Source organism: Mytilus californianus, unplaced genomic scaffold, assembly GCF_021869535.1.
Source record: "Mytilus californianus isolate M0D057914Y unplaced genomic scaffold, xbMytCali1.0.p SCAF_2, whole genome shotgun sequence".
Taxonomy (NCBI): Eukaryota; Metazoa; Mollusca; class Bivalvia; order Mytilida; family Mytilidae; genus Mytilus; species Mytilus californianus.
Genome location: NW_026262668.1, coordinates 72,063,854 through 72,090,979, shown reverse-complemented (window position 1 = coordinate 72,090,979; position 27,126 = coordinate 72,063,854). Strand labels below are relative to the sequence as shown.

The window sequence follows — 27,126 nt, the reverse complement described above, 5'->3', positions numbered from 1 at the left end:
TGTGGGGGGTCAATTTTTTCTTATTTCAGATTTCAGAAATTAAAAAGAATTATTCTTCAAATATTATTTTTTTTTCAAATTTCAAATATTGAAAAATTTCAAGAAGTAATCTTTAATTGCACAGTATGGCGCATTAGATTTGTAAAATCTTTGATCACATTTATTTATTTGTTATGCCGAATCTAACAGTGTATTTAGATTTTTAATTTTGGGTCCAGTTTTCAAATTGGTCTACATTAAGGTCCAAAGGGTCCAAAATTAAACTTTGTTTGATTTTAGCAAAAATTGAATATATGAGGTTCTTTGATATGCTGAATCTAAACATGTATTTAGATTTTGATTTTTGGCCCAGTTTTCAAGTTGGTCCAAATTGGGGTCCAAAATTAAACTTTGTTTGATTTCAACAAAAATTGAATATGTGGGGTTCTTTGATATGCTGAATCTAACCATGTATTTAGATTTTTTATTTGTGGACCCCTTTATCAAATTGGTTCATATTGAGGTCAAAAGGGTCCAAAATTAAACTTTGTTTGATTTCATCTAAAATTGAATTATTGGGGTTCTTTGATATGCCAAATCTAACTGTGTATTTAGATTTTTAATTTTGGGTCCTGTTTTTTAAATTGGTCTACATTAAGGTCCAAAGGGTCCAAAATTAAACTTAGTTTGATTTTAACAAAAATTGAATTCTTGGGGTTCTTTGATATGCTGAATCTAAACATGTGTTTAGATTTTTGATTATGGGCCCAGTTTTCAAGTTGGTCCAAGATAGGGTCCAGTATCTAAACTTTGTTTGATTTCAACAAAAATTGAATATATGGGGTTCTTTGATATGCTGAATCTAAACATGTATTTAGATTTTTGATTATGGGCCCAGTTTTCAAGTTGGTCCAAATTGGGGTCCAAAATTAAACTTTTTTTGATTTCAACAAAAATTGAATATTTGAGGTTCTTTGATATGCTGAATCTAACCATGTATTTAGATTTTTTATTTGTGGACCCCGTTATCAAATTGGTTCATATTGAGGTCAAAAGGGTCCAAAATTAAACTTTGTTTGATTTCATCAAAAATTGAATTATTGGGGTTCTTTGATATGCCAAATCTAACCGTGTTTTTAGATTTTTAATTTGGGTCCCGTTTTTTAAATTGGTCTTCATTGAGGTCCAAAGGGTCCAAAATGAAACTTAGTTTGATTTTAACAAAAATTGAAATCTTGGGGTTCTTTGATATGCTGAATCTAAACATGTGTTTAGATTTTTGTTATGGGCCCAGTTTTCAAGTTGGTCCAAGTTGGGGTCCAAAATTAAATTTTTTTTGATTTCAACAAAAATTGAATATATGGGGTTCTTTGATATGCTGAATCTAACCATGAATTTAGATTTTTTATTTGTGGGCCCCGCTATCAAATTGGTTCATATTGAGGTCAAAAGGGTCCAAAATTAAACTTTGTTTGATTTCATCAAAAATTGAATTATTGGGGTTCTTTGATATGCTGAATCTAAACATGTGTTTAGATTTTTGTTATGGGCCCAGTTTTCAAGTTGGTCCAAGTTGGGGTCCAAAATTAAATTTTTTTTGATTTCAACAAAAATTGAATATATGGGGTTCTTTGATATGCTGAATCTAACCATGTATTTTGATTTTGGACATTGGACCATAATAGGTAAATTAAAAAAATTCAAGTTCTTAGACCACATTCTTTCTGTGTCAGAAACCTATGCTGTGTCAAATATTTAATAACAATCCAAATTCAGAGCTGTATCAAGCTTGAATGTTGTGTCCATACTTGCCCCAACTGTTCAGGGTTAGACCTCTGCGGTCGTATCAAGCTGCTCCCTAGCGAAGCATTTTATTAGATATTACTATAAAATGTTGCTGATGCTGATTAAGGATTTTGTTTATTTTTAGCCATGACTATGATGTCATTTTCTATTTTAATACCTTTATGATGTAATTTCCATTTTTATACGACCGCAAAAAAATTTTTGTGGTCGTATATTGGTATGACGTTGGCGTCGTCGTCGTCCTGCGTCGTCCGAAGACACATTGGTTTTCGCACTCTAACTTTAGTTTAAGTGAATGGATCTTTATGAAATTTTACCACAAGGTTCAATACCACAAAAGGAAGGTTTGGATTGATTTTGGGGGTTATGGTAATAACAGTAAAGGAATTAGGGGCCAAAAAGGGGCCAAAAATAAGCTTTTTTGTAACTTCCAGACATAACTTGTGTGTTAGTGTATGGATCTCTCTGACATTGTACCACAAGGTTCCATATCACTAAAGGAATGCTGGGATTGATTTTGGGGGTAATTGCCTCCAAATTTTAGGAATTAGGGGCCAAAAAAGGGGCAAAAAACAAGCATTTTTCTAGTTTCATGACAATAACTTGTGTGTAAGTGTATGGATCTTTCTGAAATTGTACTACAAGGTTCCATATCACAAAGGGAAAGCTGGGTTTGAGTTTGGGGGTAATTGCCCTAAACGTTTAGGAATTTGGGGCCAAAAAGGGGCCAAAAAACACATTTTTTTCTAGTTTCCAGACAATAACTTGTGTTCAAGTGTATGGATCTCTCTGAAATTGTACTGCAAGGTACCATACCACAAAGGGAAGGCTGGGATTGAGTTTGGGGGTGATGAATCATAATGGGGGTTCAAAAAATTTTGGGGGGGATTTATTTTTTTTTCCTTTTTTGTTTCTTTTAAAATTTTCCATTTTAAGTTGGTTATTTCTGATTTATATTTAAAATCAAATAATAATGATATGGTAGGAGATACACACCAAACAGGATGTGTAAATTATTATATAATAAGTATTGTGCAATAGCAAGAAATTTTCAATTGCACAGTATTGCACAATAGCAAGAAATCTTCAGTTGCACAGTATTGCGCAATAGCAAGAAATCTTCAATTGCACAGTATTGCGCAATAGCAAGAAATATCCAATAGCACAATATTGCGCAATAGCAAAAAATTGTCAATTGTACAGTATTGCGCAATAGCAAGAAATATTTAATAGCACAGGATTGTGCAAAAGAAGATACTTCCTATAAATTGCTTATTTCTTGACCAATTTCAATGGGGTTTTATTCTTGATTTCATGGGGTTCTTTAATATGCTGAATCTAACCATGTATTTAGTTTTTGGATTTTAGGCCCGGTTTTTAAATTGGTCCACATTGAGGTCAAAAGGGTCCAAAATTAAACTTTGTTTGATTTCATCAAAAATTGAATTATTGGGGTTCTTTGATATGCCGAATCTAACTGTGTATTTGGATTCTTAAATTTTGGTTCCGTTTTCAAATTGGTCTACATTAAGGTCCAAAGGGTCCAAAATTAAACTTTGTTTGATTTTAACAAAAATTGAATTCTTAGGGTTCTTTGATATGCTGAATCTAAACATGTATTTAGATTTTTGATTATGGGCCCAGTTTTCAAGTTGGTCCAAATTGGGGTCCAAAATTAAACTTTTTTTGATTTCAACAAAAATTGAATATTTGAGGTTCTTTGATATGCTGAATCTAACCATGTATTTAGATTTTTTATTTGTGGACCCCGTTATCAAATTGGTTCATATTGAGGTCAAAAGGGTCCAAAATTAAACTTTGTTTGATTTCATCAAAAATTGAATTATTGGGGTTCTTTGATATGCCAAATCTAACCGTGTTTTTAGATTTTTAATTTGGGTCCCGTTTTTTAAATTGGTCTTCATTGAGGTCCAAAGGGTCCAAAATGAAACTTAGTTTGATTTTAACAAAAATTGAATTCTTGGGGTTCTTTGATATGCTGAATCTAAACATGTGTTTAGATTTTTGTTATGGGCCCAGTTTTCAAGTTGGTCCAAGTTGGGGTCCAAAATTAAATTTTTTTTGATTTCAACAAAAATTGAATATATGGGGTTCTTTGATATGCTGAATCTAACCATGAATTTAGATTTTTTATTTGTGGGCCCCGCTATCAAATTGGTTCATATTGAGGTCAAAAGGGTCCAAAATTAAACTTTCTTTGATTTCATCAAAAATTGAATTATTAGGGTTCTTTGATATTCCAAATCTAACTGTATATTCTAGATTTTTAATTTTAAGTCCCGTTTTTTAAATTGGTCTACATTAAGGTCCAAAGGGTCCAAAATTAAACTTAGTTTGATTTTAGCAAAAATTGAATTCTTGGGGTTCTTTGATATGCTGAATCTAAACATGTGTTTAGATTTTTGATTATGGACCCAGTTTTCAAGTTTGTCCAAGTTGGGGTCCAAAATTAAACTTTGTTTGATTTTAACAAAAATTGAATATATGGGGTTCTTTGATATGCTGAATCTAACCATGTATTTTGATTTTGGACATTGGACCATAATAGGTAAATTAAAAAAATTCAAGTTCTTAGACCACATTCTTTCTGTGTCAGAAACCTATGCTGTGTCAAATATTTAATAACAATCCAAATTCAGAGCTGTATCAAGCTTGAATGTTGTGTCCATACTTGCCCCAACTGTTCAGGGTTAGACCTCTGCGGTCGTATCAAGCTGCTCCCTAGCGAAGCATTTTATTAGATATTACTATAAAATGTTGCTGATGCTGATTAAGGATTTTGTTTATTTTTAGCCATGACTATGATGTCATTTTCTATTTTAATACCTTAATGATGTAATTTCCATTTTTATACGACCGCAAAAAAATTTTTGTGGTCGTATATTGGTATGACGTTGGCGTCGTCGTCGTCGTCGTCGTCGATGTCGTCCGGCGTCGTCCTGCGTCGTCCGAAGACACATTGGTTTTCGCACTCTAACTTTAGTTTAAGTGAATGGATCTTTATGAAATTTTACCACAAGGTTCAATACCACAAAAGGAAGGTTGGGATTGATTTTGGGGGTTATGGTAATAACAGTAAAGGAATTAGGGGCCAAAAAGGGGCCAAAAATAAGCTTTTTTGTAACTTCCAGACATAACTTGTGTGTTAGTGTATGGATCTCTCTGACATTGTACCACAAGGTTCCATATCACTAAAGGAATGCTGGGATTGATTTTGGGGGTAATTGCCTCCAAATTTTAGGAATTAGGGGCCAAAAAAGGGGCAAAAAACAAGCATTTTTCTAGTTTCATGACAATAACTTGTGTGTAAGTGTATGGATCTTTCTGAAATTGTACTACAAGGTTCCATATCACAAAGGGAAAGCTGGGTTTGAGTTTGGGGGTAATTGCCCTAAACGTTTAGGAATTTGGGGCCAAAAAGGGGCCAAAAAACACATTTTTTTCTAGTTTCCAGACAATAACTTGTGTTCAAGTGTATGGATCTCTCTGAAATTGTACTGCAAGGTACCATACCACAAAGGGAAGGCTGGGATTGAGTTTGGGGGTGATGAATCATAATGGGGGTTCAAAAAATTTTGGGGGGGGATTTATTTTTTTTTCCTTTTTTGTTTCTTTTAAAATTTTCCATTTTAAGTTGGTTATTTCTGATTTATATTTAAAATCAAATAATAATGATATGGTAGGAGATACACACCAAACAGGATGTGTAAATTATTATATAATAAGTATTGTGCAATAGCAAGAAATTTTCAATTGCACAGTATTGCACAATAGCAAGAAATCTTCAGTTGCACAGTATTGCGCAATAGCAAGAAATCTTCAATTGCACAGTATTGCGCAATAGCAAGAAATATCCAATAGCACAATATTGCGCAATAGCAAAAAATTGTCAATTGTACAGTATTGCGCAATAGCAAGAAATATTTAATAGCACAGGATTGTGCAAAAGAAGATACTTCCTATAAATTGCTTATTTCTTGACCAATTTCAATGGGGTTTTATTCTTGATTTCATGGGGTTCTTTAATATGCTGAATCTAACCATGTATTTAGTTTTTGGATTTTGGGCCCCGTTTTTAAATTGGTCCACATTGAGGTCAAAAGGGTCCAAAATTAAACTTTGTTTGATTTCATCAAAAATTGAATTATTGGGGTTCTTTGATATGCCGAATCTAACTGTGTATTTAGATTCTTAAATTTTGGTTCCGTTTTCAAATTGGTCTACATTAAGGTCCAAAGGGTCCAAAATTAAACTTTGTTTGATTTTAACAAAAATTGAATTCTTAGGGTTCTTTGATATGCTGAATCTAAACATGTATTTAGATTTTTGATTATGGGCCCAGTTTTCAAGTTGGTCCAAATCGGGGTCCAAAATTAAACTTTGTTTGATTTCAACAAAAATTGAATATATGGGGTTCTTTGATATGCTGAATCTAACCATGTATTTAGATTTTTGATTTTTGGGCCCCGTTATCAACTTTGTCCACATTGAGGTCAAAAGGGTCCAAAATTAAACTTTGTTTGATTTCATCAAAAATTGAATTATTGGGGTTCTTTGATATGCCGAATCTAACCGTGTATTTAGATTCTTAATTTTTGGTTCCGTTTTCAAATTGGTCTACATTAAAGTGTAAAGGGTCCAAAATTAAACTTAGTTTGATTTTAACAAAAATTGAAATCTTAGGGTTCTTTGATATGCTGAATCTAAACATGTATTTAGATTTTTGATTATGGGCCCAGTTTTCAAGTTGGTCCAAATCGGGGTCCAAAATTAAACTTTGTTTGATTTCAACAAAAATTGAATATATGGGGTTCTTTGATATGCTGAATCTAACCATGTATTTAGATTTTTGATTTTTGGGCCCCGTTATCAACTTTGTCCACATTGAGGTCAAAAGGGTCCAAAATTAAACTTTGTTTGATTTCATCAAAAATTGAATTATTGGGGTTCTTTGATATGCCGAATCTAACCGTGTATTTAGATTCTTAATTTTTGGTTCCGTTTTCAAATTGGTCTACATTAAAGTGTAAAGGGTCCAAAATTAAACTTTGTTTGATTTTAACAAAAATTGAAATCTTAGGGTTCTTTGATATGCTGAATCTAAACATGTATTTAGATTTTTGATTATGGGCCCAGTTTTCAAGTTGGTCCAAATCGGGGTCCAAAATTAAACTTTGTTTGATTTCAACAAAAATTGAATATATGGGGTTCTTTGATATGCTGAATCTAACCATGTATTTAGATTTTTGATTTTTGGGCCCCGTTATCAACTTTGTCCACATTGAGGTCAAAAGGGTCCAAAATTAAACTTTGTTTGATTTCATCAAAAATTGAATTCTTGGGGTTCTTTGATATGCTGAATCTAACCATGTATTTAGATTTTGGATATTGGACCATAATAGGTGAATGTCCAATTTAAAATTTTTAAGTTCTTAGACCACATTCAATCTGTGTTAGAAACCTATGCTGTGTCAAATATTTAATCACAATCTAAATCCAAAGCTGTATCAAGCTTGAATGTTGTGTCCATACTTCCCCCAACTGTTCAGGGTTCGACCTCTGCGGTCGTATCAAGCTGCGCCCTGCGGAGCATTTTATTAGATATTACTGTAAAATGATGCTGATTAAGGGTTTTTTGCTATGTTTAGCCATGACTATGATGTCATTTTCTATTTTAATATCTTTATGATGTATTTAAATGGGCTTTTATGGTTACAAAGGAATTTTATTTTTAGATATTACTTTAAATGTTGCTGATTAAGGATTTTTGTTTATTTTTAGCCATGACTATGATGTCACTTTCTATTTTAATACCTTTATGATGTATTTAAATGGGCTCCCATGTATTTAGATTTTTGATTATTTATACATGTTACCAAATTGGTCCACATTGAACAAAAACGGTCCAAATTTCAACTTTATTACATTACATCAAACATTGAATTCTACATATTCTTTGATATATTGAAATTAACAAACAATTATGTTTATGGATATTCCACCATAATAGGTAAATTAAATTTTTTCCAGTTCTTACACCACATTCATCCTGTGTCAGAAACCTATGCTGTGTCAAATATTTAATGACAATCCAAAGTCATAGCTGTATCAAGCTTGAATTTTGTGTCCATACTTGCCCCAACTGTTCAGGGTTCGACCTCTGCGGTCGTATCAAGCTGCGCCCCAGCGAAGCATTTTATTTTTGCAGCTGACAGTTACTGAACGACGGTAAAACCATAGCAAATCCAGGAATTATATTCATTTTCTGCATGAATGTTTGTTTGGTTTGAATTTAGTTGATGTTGATTATGATAATTTATATTGCTGTTAATAATAAAGATGTATTCATTCCTGTTGTTTTGTTCACTGTTTGATTAGCCATGTGTTGTTTACGTAATGCATCAATGATTTTGTAGGGTATGACTTACAACCTATTGCTCGAGAAAAGCGAACATAAACCAATATGAACCTGAACAAATTAAAAGTCAATAAATATTTTTCACAGCACACATTACTCAGTGTTAAAAGAGCATGTTCACTTCATAATTCTTATTATATTGTGATGATTAAAGGATTAAAAAAATTAAGTGAAGCTAATCAACTTTATATTAAAATAACCCCAACTCATTAGTGTCATCTGTTCACATATCACTGATATTTTTCACACCTTTAGTGAATACAACCTTTTGCCTCTTAATTAGGGGTTATCAATGGATTATATTGGCTTGTCAATCAATTTTGTAATTTTTGTGTTTACCTGAGACATTTTAATAATGAATAATATTTTGATCTTGGGATTGAATCTTAAAATTATTTTTGATTATTGTATGATTTATAAGTATTGAATTGATATCATGATATCACAATAATGACACAATTACTCCGCTGAAAACATCCTTTTACATAGTTGTTACATTGTTATCTCGTTTTCATTTTTGGTTCTTGGCTCTTTCTTTTGGGTTTATGCACAAACCATTTGACCATGAAAATCAATACACAAACTGGAAACAGTCGGAAATTCAACACGAATTGACAGAAAAAAGTTTACAAAGACAGTATTGTAGTCATTTATTTTCTACAAAAACTTTTTATTTAGGGATTTATGTAGGTTTGGCAGTCACCAACGTAGTTTTGACCAGGAAATTCACTCCTGACCACTTTTCTCGAGCTTGGATTTTTCCTCTGGTCGCTGTCGTCTATAAGTCGGTACCTCTCTCTGAAATAAGAATTTTACTCCCAATTTTTCGACTAATAGGCGAGTTCCTATGGTACTCCACCAATACATGTTGTGTTATGACTCTGAAAGATAAAATAAACCAAGATGGGGAGATTGGCAACACAACAAATTTAAACCAATCAAATAATTCAATCTGATGTATTTTTGTCATGCCTAGGACTACTGACTTATAGATTTCCACATGATAGAAATATTTACTGTACTTTATAAATGGACTGTTTTATAGGTAAACACAAGAATTATTTAATCTAGTGAATACAGATACAGAACAAAGTTCCAACAATTTAAATGGCATAATTCTGGCTTGACAAGTAATGCGAAATAACCTGTGTCTATTTCAAGAAGTTTTTTTTTTTCTTTTATATTATATTTCTAAAATTAAGGGTAAAGTGCATCTGGTGTACTGTTTAATAGCACATGTTACCTGCTCTAAGAGATTCAACCACTAACATCTTTAATAGTCAAATAGTAATCTGCTATTTACAGTGGGGCCCACATGGATGGCACCCATCTCAATGATGTCTAGTTACCACAAAACACCGATCAAGTTTGAATGTTGGTGGCGTCACTTTTACTGCCTGAAGTAATGCCCTCCACAAATGGAAATTTTTTTGAATTTTTTCGTTTCCGTTCTCCAACTTTAGTTTGCCTCAACCAAACATTATGAAACTTATGCACAATGCTGATTACCACAAAACACAGATCAAGTATGAATTTTGGAGGCGTCAATTTTACCTTTCTAGAGTTGTCCCCCTTTACAAATGGAAAAATTGCTGAATTTTTAGTTTCCGTTCTCTAACTTAAGTTTGCCTCAATTATATGTTATGAATCTTATACACAATGCTTATTACCACAAAACTCAGATCATGTACACATTTGGGAAGCATCACTTTTACTGTTCTTGAGTTATGTCCCTTTATAACGTTATATGTAATCTGGGGCATTATCTGAAACACTCCCCATTTATTTAATTGAGGGTTACGTAACCAAGGGTTAAAATTCTGTTGTTCAACTTTATTAACCCCTGGTTAGGTAACCCATGGTTAAATTTTTAAGTGAACGTTCATTTTTATCAAAATAAAGAATTTTCTCCCTTCCAAGGAAACCTGTTTGGTCAATAAATATGATAACTTATTAAAAACAATACGCTTTTCAGCGTCCAAGTTCATTAAATAGTACAACAACAATGTGGACATGACCGGAAACCTTTTGTTTGAAAAGAAGCATTGATCGTAGAATTATTATTGATTATAGGTAAATACATAATATAACTAAAATATGTTTAATTTTGCTGCATCAATTTGTTTATTGACATTGAAGATAACAGGGTAAAAACAAATGTTGATTTGTTTAAAATGTCTGTTAGGTAGACCCTATGGACGTAAACCTCGATGCAAAATGGAGGAAGGACTGTATACCGTAAAAATCAGTTTTTCGCTACTAATGACCTTTGAAAACAAAAAGTGTGTTGTATCAAACATTTAGTGACCTTTCCAGTCTAGTTATAAACAAGGAATCATACTTTTGGACGAAACTATTCCTTGATTTAAATTTTAACTGAAGTCTGAAGCAAGGTTAAATCTGAATCATTTAACAGAGGATTTAACAAAGGGTTTAATTCAACCACAGGATGAGCAACAAAAAATAACCTAGGGTTAAATTTTAACCAAGGGTTATGATATTTAACCCTTGGTTTAAATTTAAAATTTAACCAAGTGATGAACAGCCGGGTCCAGGTATACTTTGGTTGTAATCTACATCTCTGGCAGCTACAGTATTAATATTCCTTTTTTTTTTATTTCAGATGTCTACAGAAGAAAATAAGACTCCCCAGACACCAGGAGATGTAAAACCACCATGTACAACTTCAAATCCTGTATCATCTACTCCATCAAGTACATTGACATCATCAGTCACAACACCCAAAACACCATCATCACAGTCTTTGGTAGGTTGATGAAAGAAAAAAATGTTTGCTGCTTAACCCTCACTCTTGTTAGAAGAAGGTTGTATAATTACTTTTGATGTTAAAAGATAAAAAATCAACAGATCAACAAAGGCAAAAAATAACAAAATTTTATATTTGGTTAATAACATTTTTTCAGTTGATTGAGTATTTTAAAAGTTATTATTAGAAATCACATTGAATGAGACCCCATATATTTTTACATTTTTCAAACCCTATATTATAAGTTAGGGAGCTACCATTTGATTGTTCAAGCATTGTAATTAAGATTGACATCTGCAATCGATAGATAGGCGGGTCTTCAACTTGTATACATTGCTTAACATCCAATAACATTTATAAGTATAATGTATACAAGCTGAAGTCCCGTCTATCTATAGATTGCAGATGTCAATCTTAATTACAATGCTTGAACAAACATTTATACAAACAAAGCAAGCAAGTCAACCAAACTCTCCACCAAAGTTCAAATGATGGTGATGTAAGTAGATAAACCATGTTTTCCCAGACTAGATTATCAATCAGTAATTTGTATTTTTCTATTTACAGAAACCTAATTACACATTAAAATTTACCATGGCAGGCCATACAAAAGCAGTCTCATCTGTAAAATTCAGTCCAAGTGGAGAATGGCTAGCCAGTTCCTGTATGTATCGTCTGTTCTTTGTTCATACCATTTTGTGAATCTTTGTCATGGTTGTTAATTTTAAGAAAGATCACTTTTAAGTGAAAGAATTTTTATAAACTTGCATGGTCTCTATTTATCATGAATAACCAATGTAATTATATCTCTGGTCAGAAGGAGGTGGAGCGGGAATACTGGTTTAACTCTGTTTGTCTTTCATTGCCATGAAATGTTTGTCACATTTTTTCAGGAACTACATACCAAAGCTTTTTGAAATTAGGAATGTAGCTTCATGTGGCCATGCTATACTGTGTGATGCATTTTCACATTCTTTGCCCTTCAACATCCTGTTTACTGAATACTTATATATTCTTACACAGTGGCCATGTATGAAATTTGTTTCACATTTTCCTTTTAGAACTATTGAAGATATTGAAATTAGTTTATCCAGCTTCATGTGAGCATGTTATACTGTGTGATGCATTTTCTCATCCATACCTCATCAACCTCTTGCTTACTGAATACTTATAGCAGGGTATCAACTGAGCAAAAGCTTACAGTTCAACTTGTTTAATTGAAATTAATTGAATATGTGTTTAAGCAAACATTTTTATACGGCTGCAAAAAATTTTTTGGGATCGTATAATGGTATGATGTCGTCTGCGTCGTCGTTCGAAGACACATTGGTTTCCGGACAATAACTTTAGTTTAAGTGAATGGATATCTATGAAATTTATTAAGAAGGTTCAATGCCAAAAAAGGAAGGTTGCGATTGATTTTGGGGATGATGGTCCCAACCGTTTAGGAATTAGGGGCCCAAAACAAGCATTTTTCTAGTTTCAGGATAATAACTTGTGTATAAGTATTTCGATTGCTCTGAAATTTTACGACAATGTTTAATACTACAAGTAGAAGGTTGGGATTTATTTTAGGGGTTATGGGGCCAACATTTTAGGAATTGAGGGCCAAAAAGAAGCATTTTTATACAACCGCAAAAATTAAAAATTTTTTGGTCGTATATTGGTATGACGTTGGCGTCGTCGTCGTCCGAAGACACATTGGTTTTCGCACTCTAACTTTAGTTTAAGTGAATGGATCTCCATTAAATTTTACCATAAGGTTCAATACCACGAAAGGAAGGTTGGGATTGATTTTGGGGGTTATGGTACCAACAGTTAAGGAATTAGGGGCCAAAAAGGGGCCAACAATAAGCATTTTTGTATCTTCCAGACAATAACTTGTGTGTAAGTGTATGGATCTCTCTGACATTGTACCACAAGGTTCCTTATCACAAAGGGAAGGCTGTAATTGATTTTGGGGGTAATTGCCTCAAAATTTTAGGAATTAGGGGCCAAAAAAGGGGCAAAAAACAAGCATTTTTCTAGTTTCATGACAATAACTTGTGTGTAAGTGTTTGGATATTTCTGAAATTGAACTACAAGGTTCCATATCACAAAGGGAAAGCTGGAATTGAGTTTGGGGGTAATTGCCCTAAACGTTTAGGAATTGGGGGCCAAAAAGGGGCCAAAAATAAGCATTTTTCTAGTTTCCAGACAATAACTTGTGTTCAAGTGTATGGATCTCTCTGAAATTGTACTGCAAGGTACCATACCACAAAGGGAAGGCTGGGATTGAGTTTGGGGGTGATGAATCATAAGGGGGTTCAAAAAATTTGGGGGGGGGGGATTTTTTTTTTTTCTTTTTTTTTTCTTTTTTTCCTTTTTTTTTTTCTTTTAAAATTTTCCATTTTAAGTTGGTTATTTCTGATTAATATTTAAAAGCAAATAATAATGATATGGTAGGAGATACACACCATACAGGCTGTGTTAATTATTATATAATAAGTATTGTGCAATAGCAAGAAATTTTCAATTGCACAGTATTGCACAATAGCAAGAAATCTTCAATTGCACAGTATTGCGCAATAGCAAGAAATATCCAATAGCACAATATTGCGCAATAGCAAGAAATTGTCAATTGTACAGTATTGCGCAATAGCAAGAAATATTCAATTGCACAGTATTGTGCAAAAGAAGATACTTCGTATAAATTGCTTATTTCTTGATCAATTTCAATGGGGTTTTATTCTTGAATTCTTGGGGTTCTTTAATATGCTGAATCTAATCGTGTATTAAGTTTTTGGATTTTGGGCCCCGTTTTTAAATTGGTCCACATTGAGGTCCAAAGGGTCCAAAATTTAACTTTGTTTGATTTCATCAAAAATTGAATTATTGGGGTTCTTTGATATGCCGAATCTAACCGTGTATTTAGATTCTTAATTTTTTGGTTCCGTTTTCAAATTGGTCTACATTAAGGTCCAAAGGGTCCAAAATTAAACTTAGTTTGATTTTAACAAAAATTTAATTTTTAGGGTTCTTTGATATGCTGAATCTAAACATGTATTTAGATTTTTGATTATGGGCCCAGTTTTCAAGTTGGTCCAAATCGGGGTCCAAAATTAAACTTTGTTTGATTTCAACAAAAATTGAATATATGGGGTTCTTTGATATGCTGAATCTAACCATGCATTTAGATTTTTGATTTTTGGTCCCTGTTATCAACTTTGTCCACATTGAGGTCATAAGGGTCCAAAATTAAACTTTGTTTGATTTCATCAAAAATTGAATTCTTGGGGTTCTTTGATATGCTGAATCTAACCATGTATTTAGATTTTGGATATTGGACCATAATAGGTGAATGTCCAATTTAAAATTTTTAAGTTCTTAGACCACATTCATTCTGTGTCAGAAACCTATGCTGTGTCAAATATTTAATCACAATCCAAATTCAGAGCTGTATCAAGCTTGAATATTGTGTCCATACTTGCCCCAACTGTTCAGGGTTCGACCTCTGCGGTCGTATCAAGCTGCGCCCTGCAGAGCATTTTATTCTAGTTTCCAGACAATAACTTGTGTGTAAGTGTATGGATTTCTTTGACATTGTACCACAAGGTTCCATATCACAAAGGGAAGGCTAGGATTGAGTTTGGGGTTAATTGCCCAAATATGTAGGAATTAGGGGCCAAAAACAAGCATTTTTCTAGTTTCCAGACAATAACTTGTGTGTAAGTGTATGGATCTCTCTGAAATTGTACTACAAGGTTCCATACTACATAGGAAAGGCTGGGATCGAGTTTTGGGGTTATTGCTCCAAGGGGGGTTTCAAAAAGTGGGGGGGGGGGATTTTTTTTCTCCAATTTTTTTAGAGGATTCATTTTTTTTTTCATTGACATTGAAATTTTTGAAAAGTTTCAAGAAGAAATCTTCAATTGCACAATATTGCGCAATAGATTTTTAGATCTTTGACCACATTTATTTTGTGTCAGAAATCTATATTATGTCAAAAATTTGATCACAATCCAAATTCAGACAGTATCAAGCTTGAATATTGTGTCCAAATTTGTACCAACTGTTCAGGGTTCGACCTCTGCGATTGTATCAGGCTGCGCTCAGCGAAGCATTTTATTAATATTGATTACCTTTCAAAGTGATTGAACCAATATCTGCAATGTAGTAGCACTGTTTTTAATTTTCTGTAAGAAAGGCATGACAGATATCTAATGAATTGGTTATAACATATATATATTAAGCAATATTCTATTTTTAGTGTATGGAAACGGAAGATAACTTTTTATTTTAATTGGAAGATATTTTCTATTACTTTAGCTGCTGACAAACTTATAAAGATATGGGGAGCTTATGATGGAAAATTTGAAAAGACTATTAGTGGCCATAAACTAGTAAGTAATATGAATTATTTTTTCAAAAGTAACCAGAATTCTCACTGAGGAGAGTCCATAAGTCATGGACTCATAATTTTTATACACCGTCAAATTTTTGACGGGACGTATTATGGTATACAAATGTCCAGCGTCTGTCTGTCCGGCGTAAACATGTCGCACCGTAACTTGAGAAAGACTTATCCAAATTTCATGAAACTTAACATAGTTGTTTCTTATGATGGTCAAACCATCTGTATACTTTTTGGTGAAAATAAGATTATAACTTTTTGAGTTACGGGACTTAGTAACTAAAACAGGTGTGTGTTTTTTTTTTTCACATGTCGCTCCGTATCTCAAAAACAATTTATGATTATTGCTTAAAACTTTACACACTTCTTAGTTATATTAATCTTAAGATCTGTATACTTTTTGGTGATGATTCAAAATTTTATTTTAGAGATATTGAGTATTTTGTTAAAAAAGGGGGAGGGGTTTTTCACATGTCGCGCCGTATCTCAAAAACAGTTTATGATTATTGCTTAAAACTTTAGACACTTCTTAGTTATATTAACCTTAAGATCTGTATACTTTTTGGTGATGATTCAAAATTTTATTTTTGAGTTATTGAGTATTTTGTAAAAAAAGGAGGAGGGGTTTTTCACATGTCGCGCCGTATCTCAAAAACGATTTATGATTATTGCTTAAAATTTTACACACTTCTTAGTTATATTAATCTAAAGATCTGTATACTTTTTGGTTTTGATTCAAAATTTTATTTAAGAGATATTGAGTTTTTTGTAAAAAAAAAAGGGGGGTTTTCGCATGTCACGCCGTATGTCAGAAACTATTTATGCTTATTGCATAAAAAGTCACACACAAGACGACTAGTGTATCATGCGCTCATGGCGCAGCTGTTTATTAGGACTTGTGAGTCCAAAGATCCATCACATTGTAAAATATTATGAGTCTAAATATCCATCAAGATTGTAAAATATGCGAGTCAGCTTAGCACATATCATCATTCTATAGCAAAATTTTTACAAATAATCTAAATTTGATGTCATTTCCTTGCTCTATTTTGTCATGGAGACTGAAAGAATAAATTATATAGCAATACAATCTATTCTCCTCATTTTTGGACTTGCCATGGCCAAAAATGATGAGTCTATGGACTCACCTTCAAAAATCCTTAGTAAGAACCCTGAGTAATAATGTCAATAAAATTCTCTTGAAATAGATCTGTATAAAAAAAAAATGTTTTTTTTTGGCTCCAGACAGAGTACTGTGGTAGTTTCTGCAAACATAAAGGTTAACTTATAGCGCAAATATGTTTTTAATTAAACTGATACATAACTTAATTTGTCTTTGATTGTTATTTTTTTTTATGCATATGTAATACATGAAAAGGATAACAGGAATTACCCAAAAATAGTAGTACATCTGACCACCAACAACCAACTTCTTTGAAAAAATGGACAAACATAACCAAAAAAAGGAATAACACATGGTCAAGATAGTCTTTCTTGGTACAGACACATAATGTGGTGTGATTATCATAATATTAACGCATTACCCATTTCAGTGTGTAACATTGAATTCACTTATGTTTAAAAAAATTGCAATTGAATTGAGCTTGATAATTTATTTTATTTATAGGGTATTTCAGATGTTGCTTGGTCGAACGATAGCAGAATACTTGTTAGTGCATCTGATGATAAAACATTAAAAATTTGGGATTTTGCTACTGTGAGTTGACTAGAATATTAGCTATAAAGCAATGTCTTTGTCTAGTACTTGTACAAACACTTTCAAGTTAGATTTACACCCTTCTATTTCTTTGCTGTTATAAATTTGTTTTAATGTAAAAGATCAAAGGACTGGGTTTTTTTTTCACCATAAAAGCTTTTAGAAATACCTCAAAATTATATTTTTTTACATTAAAGTCTTTAAAACTGCATTTTCCTAACTGAGTGTATGAAGACACTGAATTCACACAATAATTTTGTATTTTGTATTTTAATCCTCTGTCAAATCTTAGTGTAAATAATATTTTATTGTGAAAATAATAGCATAAACACTACGAAATGACAGTTTTATAAGGATAATCACTTTTAGAAATTCCTCTCCTGTATCTTGTTGTTCTATATTATTGTAAACAATTTAGTTAACAATAACTTGAATAATTATATCAATAACATTGTGAAGATTGAAATACCACATTGCACCAGTATGACTGAAAAAAAAACAATCATTATTCCCCACTTTAAAAAGGGGGGGGGAGGGGGTATACTGTTTTACCTCTGTCTGTCAGTCCGTCTATCCATCCCCAGGGCTCACGCTACCAGGCGACTAGGGCGAAGATGTCACTTTCCCGTCCGTCACTTCGCTTTGCCCGACCCTCAAAAGCGAAAACAAGTCGCCCTGTTGTTTACGATACTCGCTTTCAGTCGCTTTCGTCATCTGACATTTTCAATTTTTATCAAGTTGATGAAACATCAATTTTTTTATAGATAATTAAAGAAATTCAGACATAAACGATCCATTTTCTTAAGAAAAGAGGTTGAAGCATTGTCTTTACAGTGTGAAGCAGGTTATTTGATAAAAAGGCAACTTTATATCACTTCGTGCACTTCCGGTACTTGTCAGTACTTGAGAACGTACATCAATCTAACTTTCGGCGGCAAAATAAGTTTGTTACTTCATTTAAACATGATAAAAAATGCCTCCAGTAAATTTTTAATCCATTTATTGCATTAAAAACGTCATATTCCTTTCCAAATAGCTTGTCAAGCATCATTTATTTTTGTAAATATTCTTCCATTTGTCTGTCATTGACTGTTTTCTAACTACGGATCGGACCAGCTATGACCGAAATCCGTATTTTTACAATAATATTTTATGTATAATTTTTTCATGTGAGTTCGTGGTCTAGTGGTTAAGACCGATGGCTACAGTGCTGAAGGTCCCGAGTTCGATTCTCACTTGGGGTGCTAAAAATATCAGTACATCAGAAGGGTGATTTTCACCCTCTCACACACATCTCTGGTACCCAGACCGGAGTTTAAACTAGAATGGGTACTATGTGGGCCTCGGTTGGTCAAAGTTGCTCCCGACTTTGACCTGGAGATCAATCTGCTGATATCTCTTCGGTTTGTCTGTTCCCGCCGAGCAGCCCAGTGGTTCTCTCCGAGTACTTCGGCTTCCTCCACCATAATAACAGATCAGCCCGGTGTCCTAACACTCCCTGGTGTTGGGGTGGGGATTGTCCTTGTAAATATTGAACATTGTAAATACGTTAGTGACACATCTCCATTAATCCCGATAGGGAGTGTACACAGATTCCACTGTACCCTCGCAGCTCTGGAGGGGTGCTCCATTAATGGAGGGATCTACATACATACATACATACATAATAACTACGGACGCATGGATGGAACAGCTGACAGAAGAATATTGTCAAAAGGAAAAATTACGCATTCCACACGCATTTACAGACTTTTGGTGACATCTAATTGATTAATGTATATAATTCCATATAATTTATATGGATTGTTTCAAAATATTGATTGAAGTTGCTTAACTCTGAGACTATTATACTAATATCAATATATTAAAGCCCAGCTTAAATTTATATATCTTTTGATGAGAAACACTGAATTTCATAAACAAGATAGTTTTTAATTAAATTGTAATTGATATATTATAATTTCTTTACCTTTTTTACATAAAAAAAAATTCCTTTTAGTGCTAGATATTTAGTTGGAAGTTTCTCACAAGAACCTAAACTTAAACAACCTTGAATTTGAACTGTTACTTTAATTGTATACTCAGATATGAATTGAACAATATAAAAAGAACATTATTTACATATGACCCTTTATACTATAGTAAAACCAAAACATTGTAGCGAAGTGCGCGAAGGAGCACTTCTCTTTCAAATCTCACCACTTCTCCCTATCAGTTTCAAAAAGAGAAGTCACTTCTCCCTATGATTCTGAAGTAGTGTGAGCCCTGCCATCCCATGAATATTTTTCGTCGCATCTTTCTCAGGAACTACATTGCAAGGATTTCTGAAATTTGGTTTCAGGGGTTATATGAGTCAGCTATACAGTGTGATGCGTTTTCAGATTCATTACTTAACAACTTCCTGTTTACCGAACACTTATATCATTTAACACATGACATCCAAGTTGAAAATTTTCGTCACATTTTTCTCAGGAACTACATTACAAGGATTTCTGAAATTTGGTTTTAGTGTTTATATAAGTCAGCTATACCGTGTGATGCGTTTTCAGATTCATCACTCAACAACTTCCTGTTTACCGTCAAGTATTTGGGATGGGGGTATCATCAGTGAGCAGTAGCTCGCAGTTTCACTTGTTATGCCCCATGCAACGAGTTGGGGAGGGTATAATGTTTTTGACCCGTCCGTCCGTCCGTCCGTCCGTCTGTCTGTCTGTCTGTCTGTCTGTCCGTCCGTCAGTCCGTCAGTCCTGTTTCTTGTCATCGCAACTCCTCTCAAACCACACGACAGAATTTCACGAAACCTTTTTAGATAATAAGGACATACTATGTAGTTGTGCATATCGACAGGAAATTACGATTCAATTCTTTTTCTAGGAGTTACACCCCTTTGAACTTATTTACTTTAATGTACTACTGCAACAGTTTGTCATCGCAACTCCTCTCAAACCACACAACAGAATTTCATGAAACTTTGTAGATAATAAGGACATACTATGTAGATGTGCATATCGACAGGAAATTACGATTCAATTTTTTTTCCAGGAGTTACGCCCCTTTGAACTTATTTGCCCAATATACTACTGCAACCTTTTGTCATCGCAACTCCTCTCAAACCACACAACAGAATTTCACGAAACTGTGTAGATAATAAGGACATACTTTGTAGATGTGCATATTGACAGGAAATTATGATTCAATTTTTTTTTCTGATACAATTTTTTTTTCTTACACTTATTTTATTTCTCCAATGACAATGTGGGGACGTGGGGTATGTGAGCGCGCTCACTAAGGTTCTTTCATTATTACAATGTTGCTTACTGAAGCTGTAGATAGAATACCACTGTTTGCTTAATCATGGTGGAGAACATTAATGTGAAAGGTTAACATAAGTGTTAAAGGGAGAAACTATTATTATTATAAGTTATTTTATCTCTAACTTATTTTACATTGAATTTCCTGCTCAAACTAGTAGATACTATTAACTGTATTGAATACAACAAAAGATGATAACTTTTATTGTATTTTGTAGGGGAAATGTATGAAGACACTGAAAGGGCACAGTAATTATGTATTTTGTTGCAATTTTAATCCACAGTCAAATCTTATTGTATCTGGTTCGGTAAGTAAAAATGATTTGTAATCCATCATTATTTGTTATATAGATTTTGGTTTGATGAAGCAACAAAAATTCATCACATGGTTTATTTGCCTTTGGATGCTCTTCAATTGGACAATTTACTTATCTGGTTTTAAAATGGGATGAAAGACAAAGCCCATTTCATAAAAGATAGAAGATCTTTACCTGGGTACATATGCACAATTCATTCCAGGTAGGCGGTAATGGTAGCTTTTCCTCAATTCGTTAAATTTTCGGGTAGGAAGTGAGATTAATTTTTCCACAATTTAGCACGCCCCGAAAAGCCTTTTGTGATGTGGCTGCTCTCCAAATCAGCACAAATGGTTAAGCTCAGTCACTTGTTAAAAATTGAAACATGTCCAATATCACTGCACAGATATTTTTTGTTAACACACTACTTTTGTGTTCCTCACTTTGAGGCACATTAGGGATATTGACTCATCTGATTAAACAATACGACAAATTTTATATGGAACATATTTTCTCCCTGCATTAATGCTTTACCAGAAGCTATAGTATATACCAGTAAAATAAAGAATTTATTACAAGTTATTTTTATAAACAAATCAAAATCATATTCAACTTGTGTTCTGTTACTCACCATTTAAGAAAAAGAGAATAAGAAATGTTCAAAACTCCCAAGGTTTTACAGCTCTTCTATAAAAGCATGCAAAGCAAACCTTTGATCAACTTGCTTGCTATGTTTGTTTGGATGTTTGTAAACAAAAGGTAGGTAGTCTGTTTCAGTCTGTTAATATATAATGGAATTTGATTTGACAATAAACATTAACTTCATTGCATGTCAATTTTTATTGTCCAATCAAATCCCAGTATACATAAAACAGACTGAAACTCCGCCTACCTATTGTTTGCAAACATCCAAGCAAACATATGAAACAAGTTGATCAAAGGTTTGCTTTGCATGCTTTTATAGAAGAGCTGTAAGGATGTATTCTTCTGACGTTTCAGTCTCGTTGAAATCTCGTTCTGGAATAATTTCGAAAACGTGATACAAGTGGAAAATATCAATGAATTTAAAAAATATTATAATCAAACTTAACTCTGTGAAAAAATTTTGTATTAACAATAATTAGTTTTTGAGTAATAACATTTTCAAATTTTATAACCAATCAAGTCAGTCTCATTAGCCAAAATGTTGAGAAAATGGGTGAGGGGTACAAGAAATGATTTTACCAGAAACCTGTACATCCCATATCAATTTTTTCTTTTCAAATTTCTTATATATTTATTTTTTCAATCATTTATAACAAAGAAGTTGAAATAATATGCTTTTTGTTCTAAAAAAAGAGAAAAATCACAATTTTACAAAATAGACAGCATGGTAAATTTGACACGAAAAAGCAACAAAATGTTATAAAACTTTCTAATATTAACACCAACCTATAGTTTTTTTAAGTTAAGTTTATTCAGATTTGTCCACTTCATCTGTATTGAAAGTATGAAAAAAAGTTTAAATGTGAAACTGATTTTTTTCATGATAATAGCCCAAAAATGGGTAAAAATTGATGAAAAATGGGAAAATCATCAAAATTGGGTACTTTCAAATGGCGTAGCAAAAAAAGAATTGCACCACCATATGATTTTTTCTTCACCAATTATTTTTTTACAGTCGTATAAACCCAAAAATCAGGTTAAGAAAAAAAGTTTAATTCTAGAAATTTTTGGCTCCTCAGAGGTGTACATCCTTAAATAAATCAGTGTTAATTTATACTGACAACTTTAAAGGAAAGTAGAATCAGTGATAGCTTATGCTGAATATGAAAGAAACATGCAAGAGTAAAGGTTTGTATTACAGAACTCCTTGTTCTTCAAATTGTTTTAAAATCAGTAAAATTAAGGTTGTACCTTTTCCATTTTACCATATTTCACCATACTCCCTTTTGAATAGTTTCTTTATCCATTGCTGATTTAACTTAGCGACCAAAAAAGGATACTGTGAATTACCTGTCATATAAAAAACATCATTCAGACCACTAAGACAATTGTCATTATAATCATTGTATAAAATGAATGAACATATTCTTTTATGATGGGAGAATGGTAAGGTTTAGAAAAGAAAAGAGTCTTGTCATAAGACGTTAAACGTTAAAAGAACTAAGCAAACAACCAAACAAGAAAGAAAGACCTATCCTATGGAATTTTAGGGGAAAAGGAAAATAATAATGGTAAGCAAATGTGTGGGGATGATTTTATACAGTCTTGGTCAATCAGGATGGGTACATAACTTAAACTCGGTATTCTATATTCGTATCTAGTGCCATACACTTTGCACATTAAACTCCTTGAGATCTTATGTTTTATTGCAAGGCAAAATTTCTAACTCTACCCGACATAGATTTAACTCTTTTTTCGCAGTCCCTTTCAACCCACCTGTTGCTGTGCTTATAGAACATGACTAAACTGATAAATCTTTTACTTTGTTTTTTCGTCCTAAATATGCATGAAATATTTGACACAGAATGTAAGGAAACAACTTTTCATGAGTAGTTCTGTGCTTCGATAGTAATTTCTATCTTTAACATCTCTGGTATAGAAAACAAAATTATAATTTATGTTTGAATGATTTGTTAATTTTTATTGCTGGATTGTTTATGAAAATTGTTTGTTATAAAATACTAGTTGCACTTTCAAATTCATGTGTTTTCATTATAAAAACTAACAATAATATTAATTTAATTTCTGTACATAATAATGTCAATTGTTTGTTTACAGTTCGATGAAAGTGTAAGGATATGGGATGTAAAGACAGGAAAATGCTTGAAGACACTGCCTGCTCACTCAGATCCTGTAACTGCTGTAAGTTGATAAGATTACATTGCACATTAAACTCCTTGAGGTCTTATATTTTGTTGCACGGCAAAATTTCTGACTCTACCCAACATAGATTTAACTCTTTTTTTTCGCAGTCCCTTTCAACCCACCTGTCGCTGTGCTTATAGAACATGACTAAACTGATAAATCGTTTACTTTGTTTTTTCATCCTGAATATGCATGAAATATTTGACAAGAAAAAGAAGGTGTAATCAGACCTTTTTCCCAGTATTAATATTGTGAAACAATTATGGCCATTTGAAACAGTGATATAACTCAGTTTATAATCTTATGTTGCCAACATGGTTTGTACAGTAGCCTAGAAAATGGCTATTTAGCCTTAAGAATTGAAGTAAGCTTATCCCATTTATACAATTGGGAGTTTGAAAGAAGAAACATTTATTTTATTTTGAAAGAGTGTGAAATGAAAAACTGTATCAAATTCTAAAATTCTATTAATTGAACATTTTATTGATCAAGCATTGTCAATGGAAAAATTTTGTCATTGAATGGAACAACAATATAGGAGTGAAAGTTGTTGTTTTACAAAAAGGGTAGTCTAAACAGATATAATTTGCAGAATCATTTGTCCTGTCTCTTGTTGTGATCTTGAGTATTGACATTTAACATTTTGAGTTCTTGAAAACAGTCGACCACACATTAAAAAATTCTAATTCAAGATAGTCCTATGCAAAACTCTCAAAACAGACAAAAATATATGGTAGTTTACATGTGCAATTGTTTTTTGTTCCCTCAGACAGGTGCTCTTAAACTAGTTTGCTGTCCCTTCAGGTTTCTATTAGCACTGGTCTATATAGTTGTTTAGGATATTTCCTGTCCTAACTTTGATTTTATACTTGTAGGTACATTTTAATAGAGATGGTTCAATAGGATATTTCCTGTCTTAACTTTGTTTATTTACTTGTAGGTACATTTTAACAGAGATGGTTCATTAATAGTATCAAGTAGTTATGATGGTTTGTGGTAAGTTTTGCATTTATAGATATTTTAGCATACTCTTAATCAAAGAAAAGAAGAAAGGTTCCAGTAATCATATTTGGACAAGTTTCAAAGTGTGCCAGGATTTTTTTTTCTTTGATTTGAGGTTGCTGAATGCAGTAATTCATAGTATACTATGTTTCCCACCAAAATAATTTTTTAAAAATTGCCAAATACTGGTAATTGCGTAAATCCTGGGAATAAAAAAAAAATTGTTTTGAAAATTGATTTATTTCAGTGTCAAGGAAAGGATAACTATTTTGTGCAATGTGTTTTATTTTCAACTGAATTGAGCACAGTGACACCAAAGAATGAAATACATTTATATAAAGTGAGTTAAACACAAATTAACAGATTTCCTTGTAAGCAGAAAAAAAAGAAGATTTGTAGAAAATATTTTTTGATATAATAGATAAAATTATTTGTGCCTTTCTGTGTTTTGATTAAATCTGTGTTGTTTTACACACAATTTAAATGTCCTTTAGATCACATTTTACATCATTGCTGATTATGTATTGTTAAAATATGGGATTGAAAACTATTTTCAGTCGAATATGGGATACAGCATCAGGCCAGTGTTTAAAAACATTGATAGGTAAGTAGGATTTTATATAGAATTTATGCTTTATAAATTATAAGAAATCTCTGGTCGACAACTAAATAATGTATTTGGGGTGATCAGAAGTTAAAATTAATTTTGTGCTTAAACTAATGCTGTATTTTTTCTATATGAGACTTTACTGATGATAATTTTGAAGTTAAGAAAATCAGAATCATTTTATAAAACAGTCAAACCTGGTTAAACCAGACCCTGAATAAACCGGTTTCCTGTCCATTCCGGCTGAAAATTGAAGTCCCATTTTTTTCCCCTTCAAAGTCCTTGTAAAAATACCCCCTCTAAACTAGACACTGTGTATTCAGAATTCCGGTCTAATTAAGCAGTCCCAATACTCTTAATTACATTAATTATTACCTGTCAAAACCGGTTTGTTTAATTAATTTAACATGATAACAGTATTGATTGATATGCAATCAAAACATAATTGTTTATACAAGATGGTTTTTGGGTAAAGATTGCATGAAATGCAATCAAAACCCTATGGTACTGACTTGATATCTAAATCTTCCAAGGTTTATCACTACTTTTGAGATACACAAAATATAGTGCATTGATCATAACATTCTATACATCCTATCTACAAACATTTCCAGAAATTTATCAATGAAATATATGCTCAGGTATTCAAGTTACAAAATGATGTTATACTTGTCAGGAAAATTACATAACTTTTGCAAGGTGCTGGAATCTAATATCTGTTCTAAAAATATCAATGATATCATTGTTAAAGTCATCTATAAAAATTGGAGTTATTTTCCTTTGTCCAGAATTGTAATTGAATCGACTACAACCAATGCTTTATACATTGCAATATTTACTCCCACTGAAAAATGAAAGCAATCTTTACCCTTTAATGCTTACAAGCACTTTGATTCAGGATAATCAATTAGCAAGGTGTTAAACCGTGAACCTACAGTAGTGAGATTTATTATTGAAACGCTATTAAGGTTTAAATAAAACACACTAAAAGAAACATTGAATATATTTCGAATAGAACTTACATTGTAACTTTGATAAATTTTTTTAAATCGCGGAGTAAGAAATTTACATAATGTTTTCGAAATACTGGGTTTCCTGTTGTGAACTCCGAAACCAATAACCTTAAATGAAGAAGACCTGGATGAAGACATTACATTGTCGAGTTTGTGGGTATCGTGCATTGAACGACAATGTTTCGATTATGATGAAATTTCGTTTGATAAAATTCTTGCTTTTTAATCGGCAATACCAACGTAGGAAATTAACAAAGGAAATAAAACGAAACTCTCGTTGAACAATTCAAACAACGAGAAAATTCTGATTCAAATGAAAACAATGAACTCAAAATGAAACTGACTAGTCAGAGACTAATGCTACTGAGGTCGATTTGACATGCGAGCATATGTAAAAAAGTGTGAAAATATATTTTTTTGAATTCGGGGGACAACTTATTTCTGAAATTTCTAAAGCCAATGAATACGAAGACTCAAAATAGTTAAATGTTGAAAAGGCAGGGAACACTTGTAATGTTCATGTCACAATATTTTCTCAAAAATCATGACATAACTTTTAATAAATAGATTATTAAGGTATTTGTTTTTATAGGTTTACAATTTACAATGAGACAGAACTTTTACATGCAAAATATCTGACGTCACAAGTCAATAACTTCCTGTCAAAACGGAAACCTGCATAAACCGACCCACTGTCCAAACCGATCCTTTTCAGCTAACCGGGGCCTGAAGGGCCGCATGTGAGCTTATGCCATCACTTGGCGTCCGTCGTCTGTCGTCGTAAACTATTTAAAAAATCATCTCCTCTGAAACTACTGGGCCAAATACCTTCAAACTTTAACTAAATGTTCTTTAGGGTATCTAGTTTATAAATTGTATCTGAAGTTTTGATCCATCGACAAACATGGCCGCCATGGCTAAAAATAGAACATAGGGGTCAAATGCA

General features: G+C 32.5%; 1 protein-coding gene across 4 annotated transcripts in view; it reads left to right on the top strand.

The window, feature by feature from the left end:
* LOC127728113 (WD repeat-containing protein 5) overlaps positions 1 to 27,126 on the top strand; it is a 57,947-nt gene that overhangs the window by 12,838 nt on the left and 17,983 nt on the right. For all 4 annotated transcript variants that reach the window (XM_052235346.1, XM_052235344.1, XM_052235345.1 and 1 more), the window contains exons 2-9: positions 10,848 to 10,991; positions 11,559 to 11,655; positions 15,300 to 15,373; positions 17,012 to 17,101; positions 20,631 to 20,720; positions 23,472 to 23,555; positions 24,499 to 24,554; positions 25,118 to 25,164. In XM_052235346.1, coding sequence (XP_052091306.1) covers positions 10,848 to 10,991; positions 11,559 to 11,655; positions 15,300 to 15,373; positions 17,012 to 17,101; positions 20,631 to 20,720; positions 23,472 to 23,555; positions 24,499 to 24,554; positions 25,118 to 25,164 — 682 coding nt within the window. The remainder of the gene's footprint in view (positions 1 to 10,847; positions 10,992 to 11,558; positions 11,656 to 15,299; positions 15,374 to 17,011; positions 17,102 to 20,630; positions 20,721 to 23,471; positions 23,556 to 24,498; positions 24,555 to 25,117; positions 25,165 to 27,126) is intronic.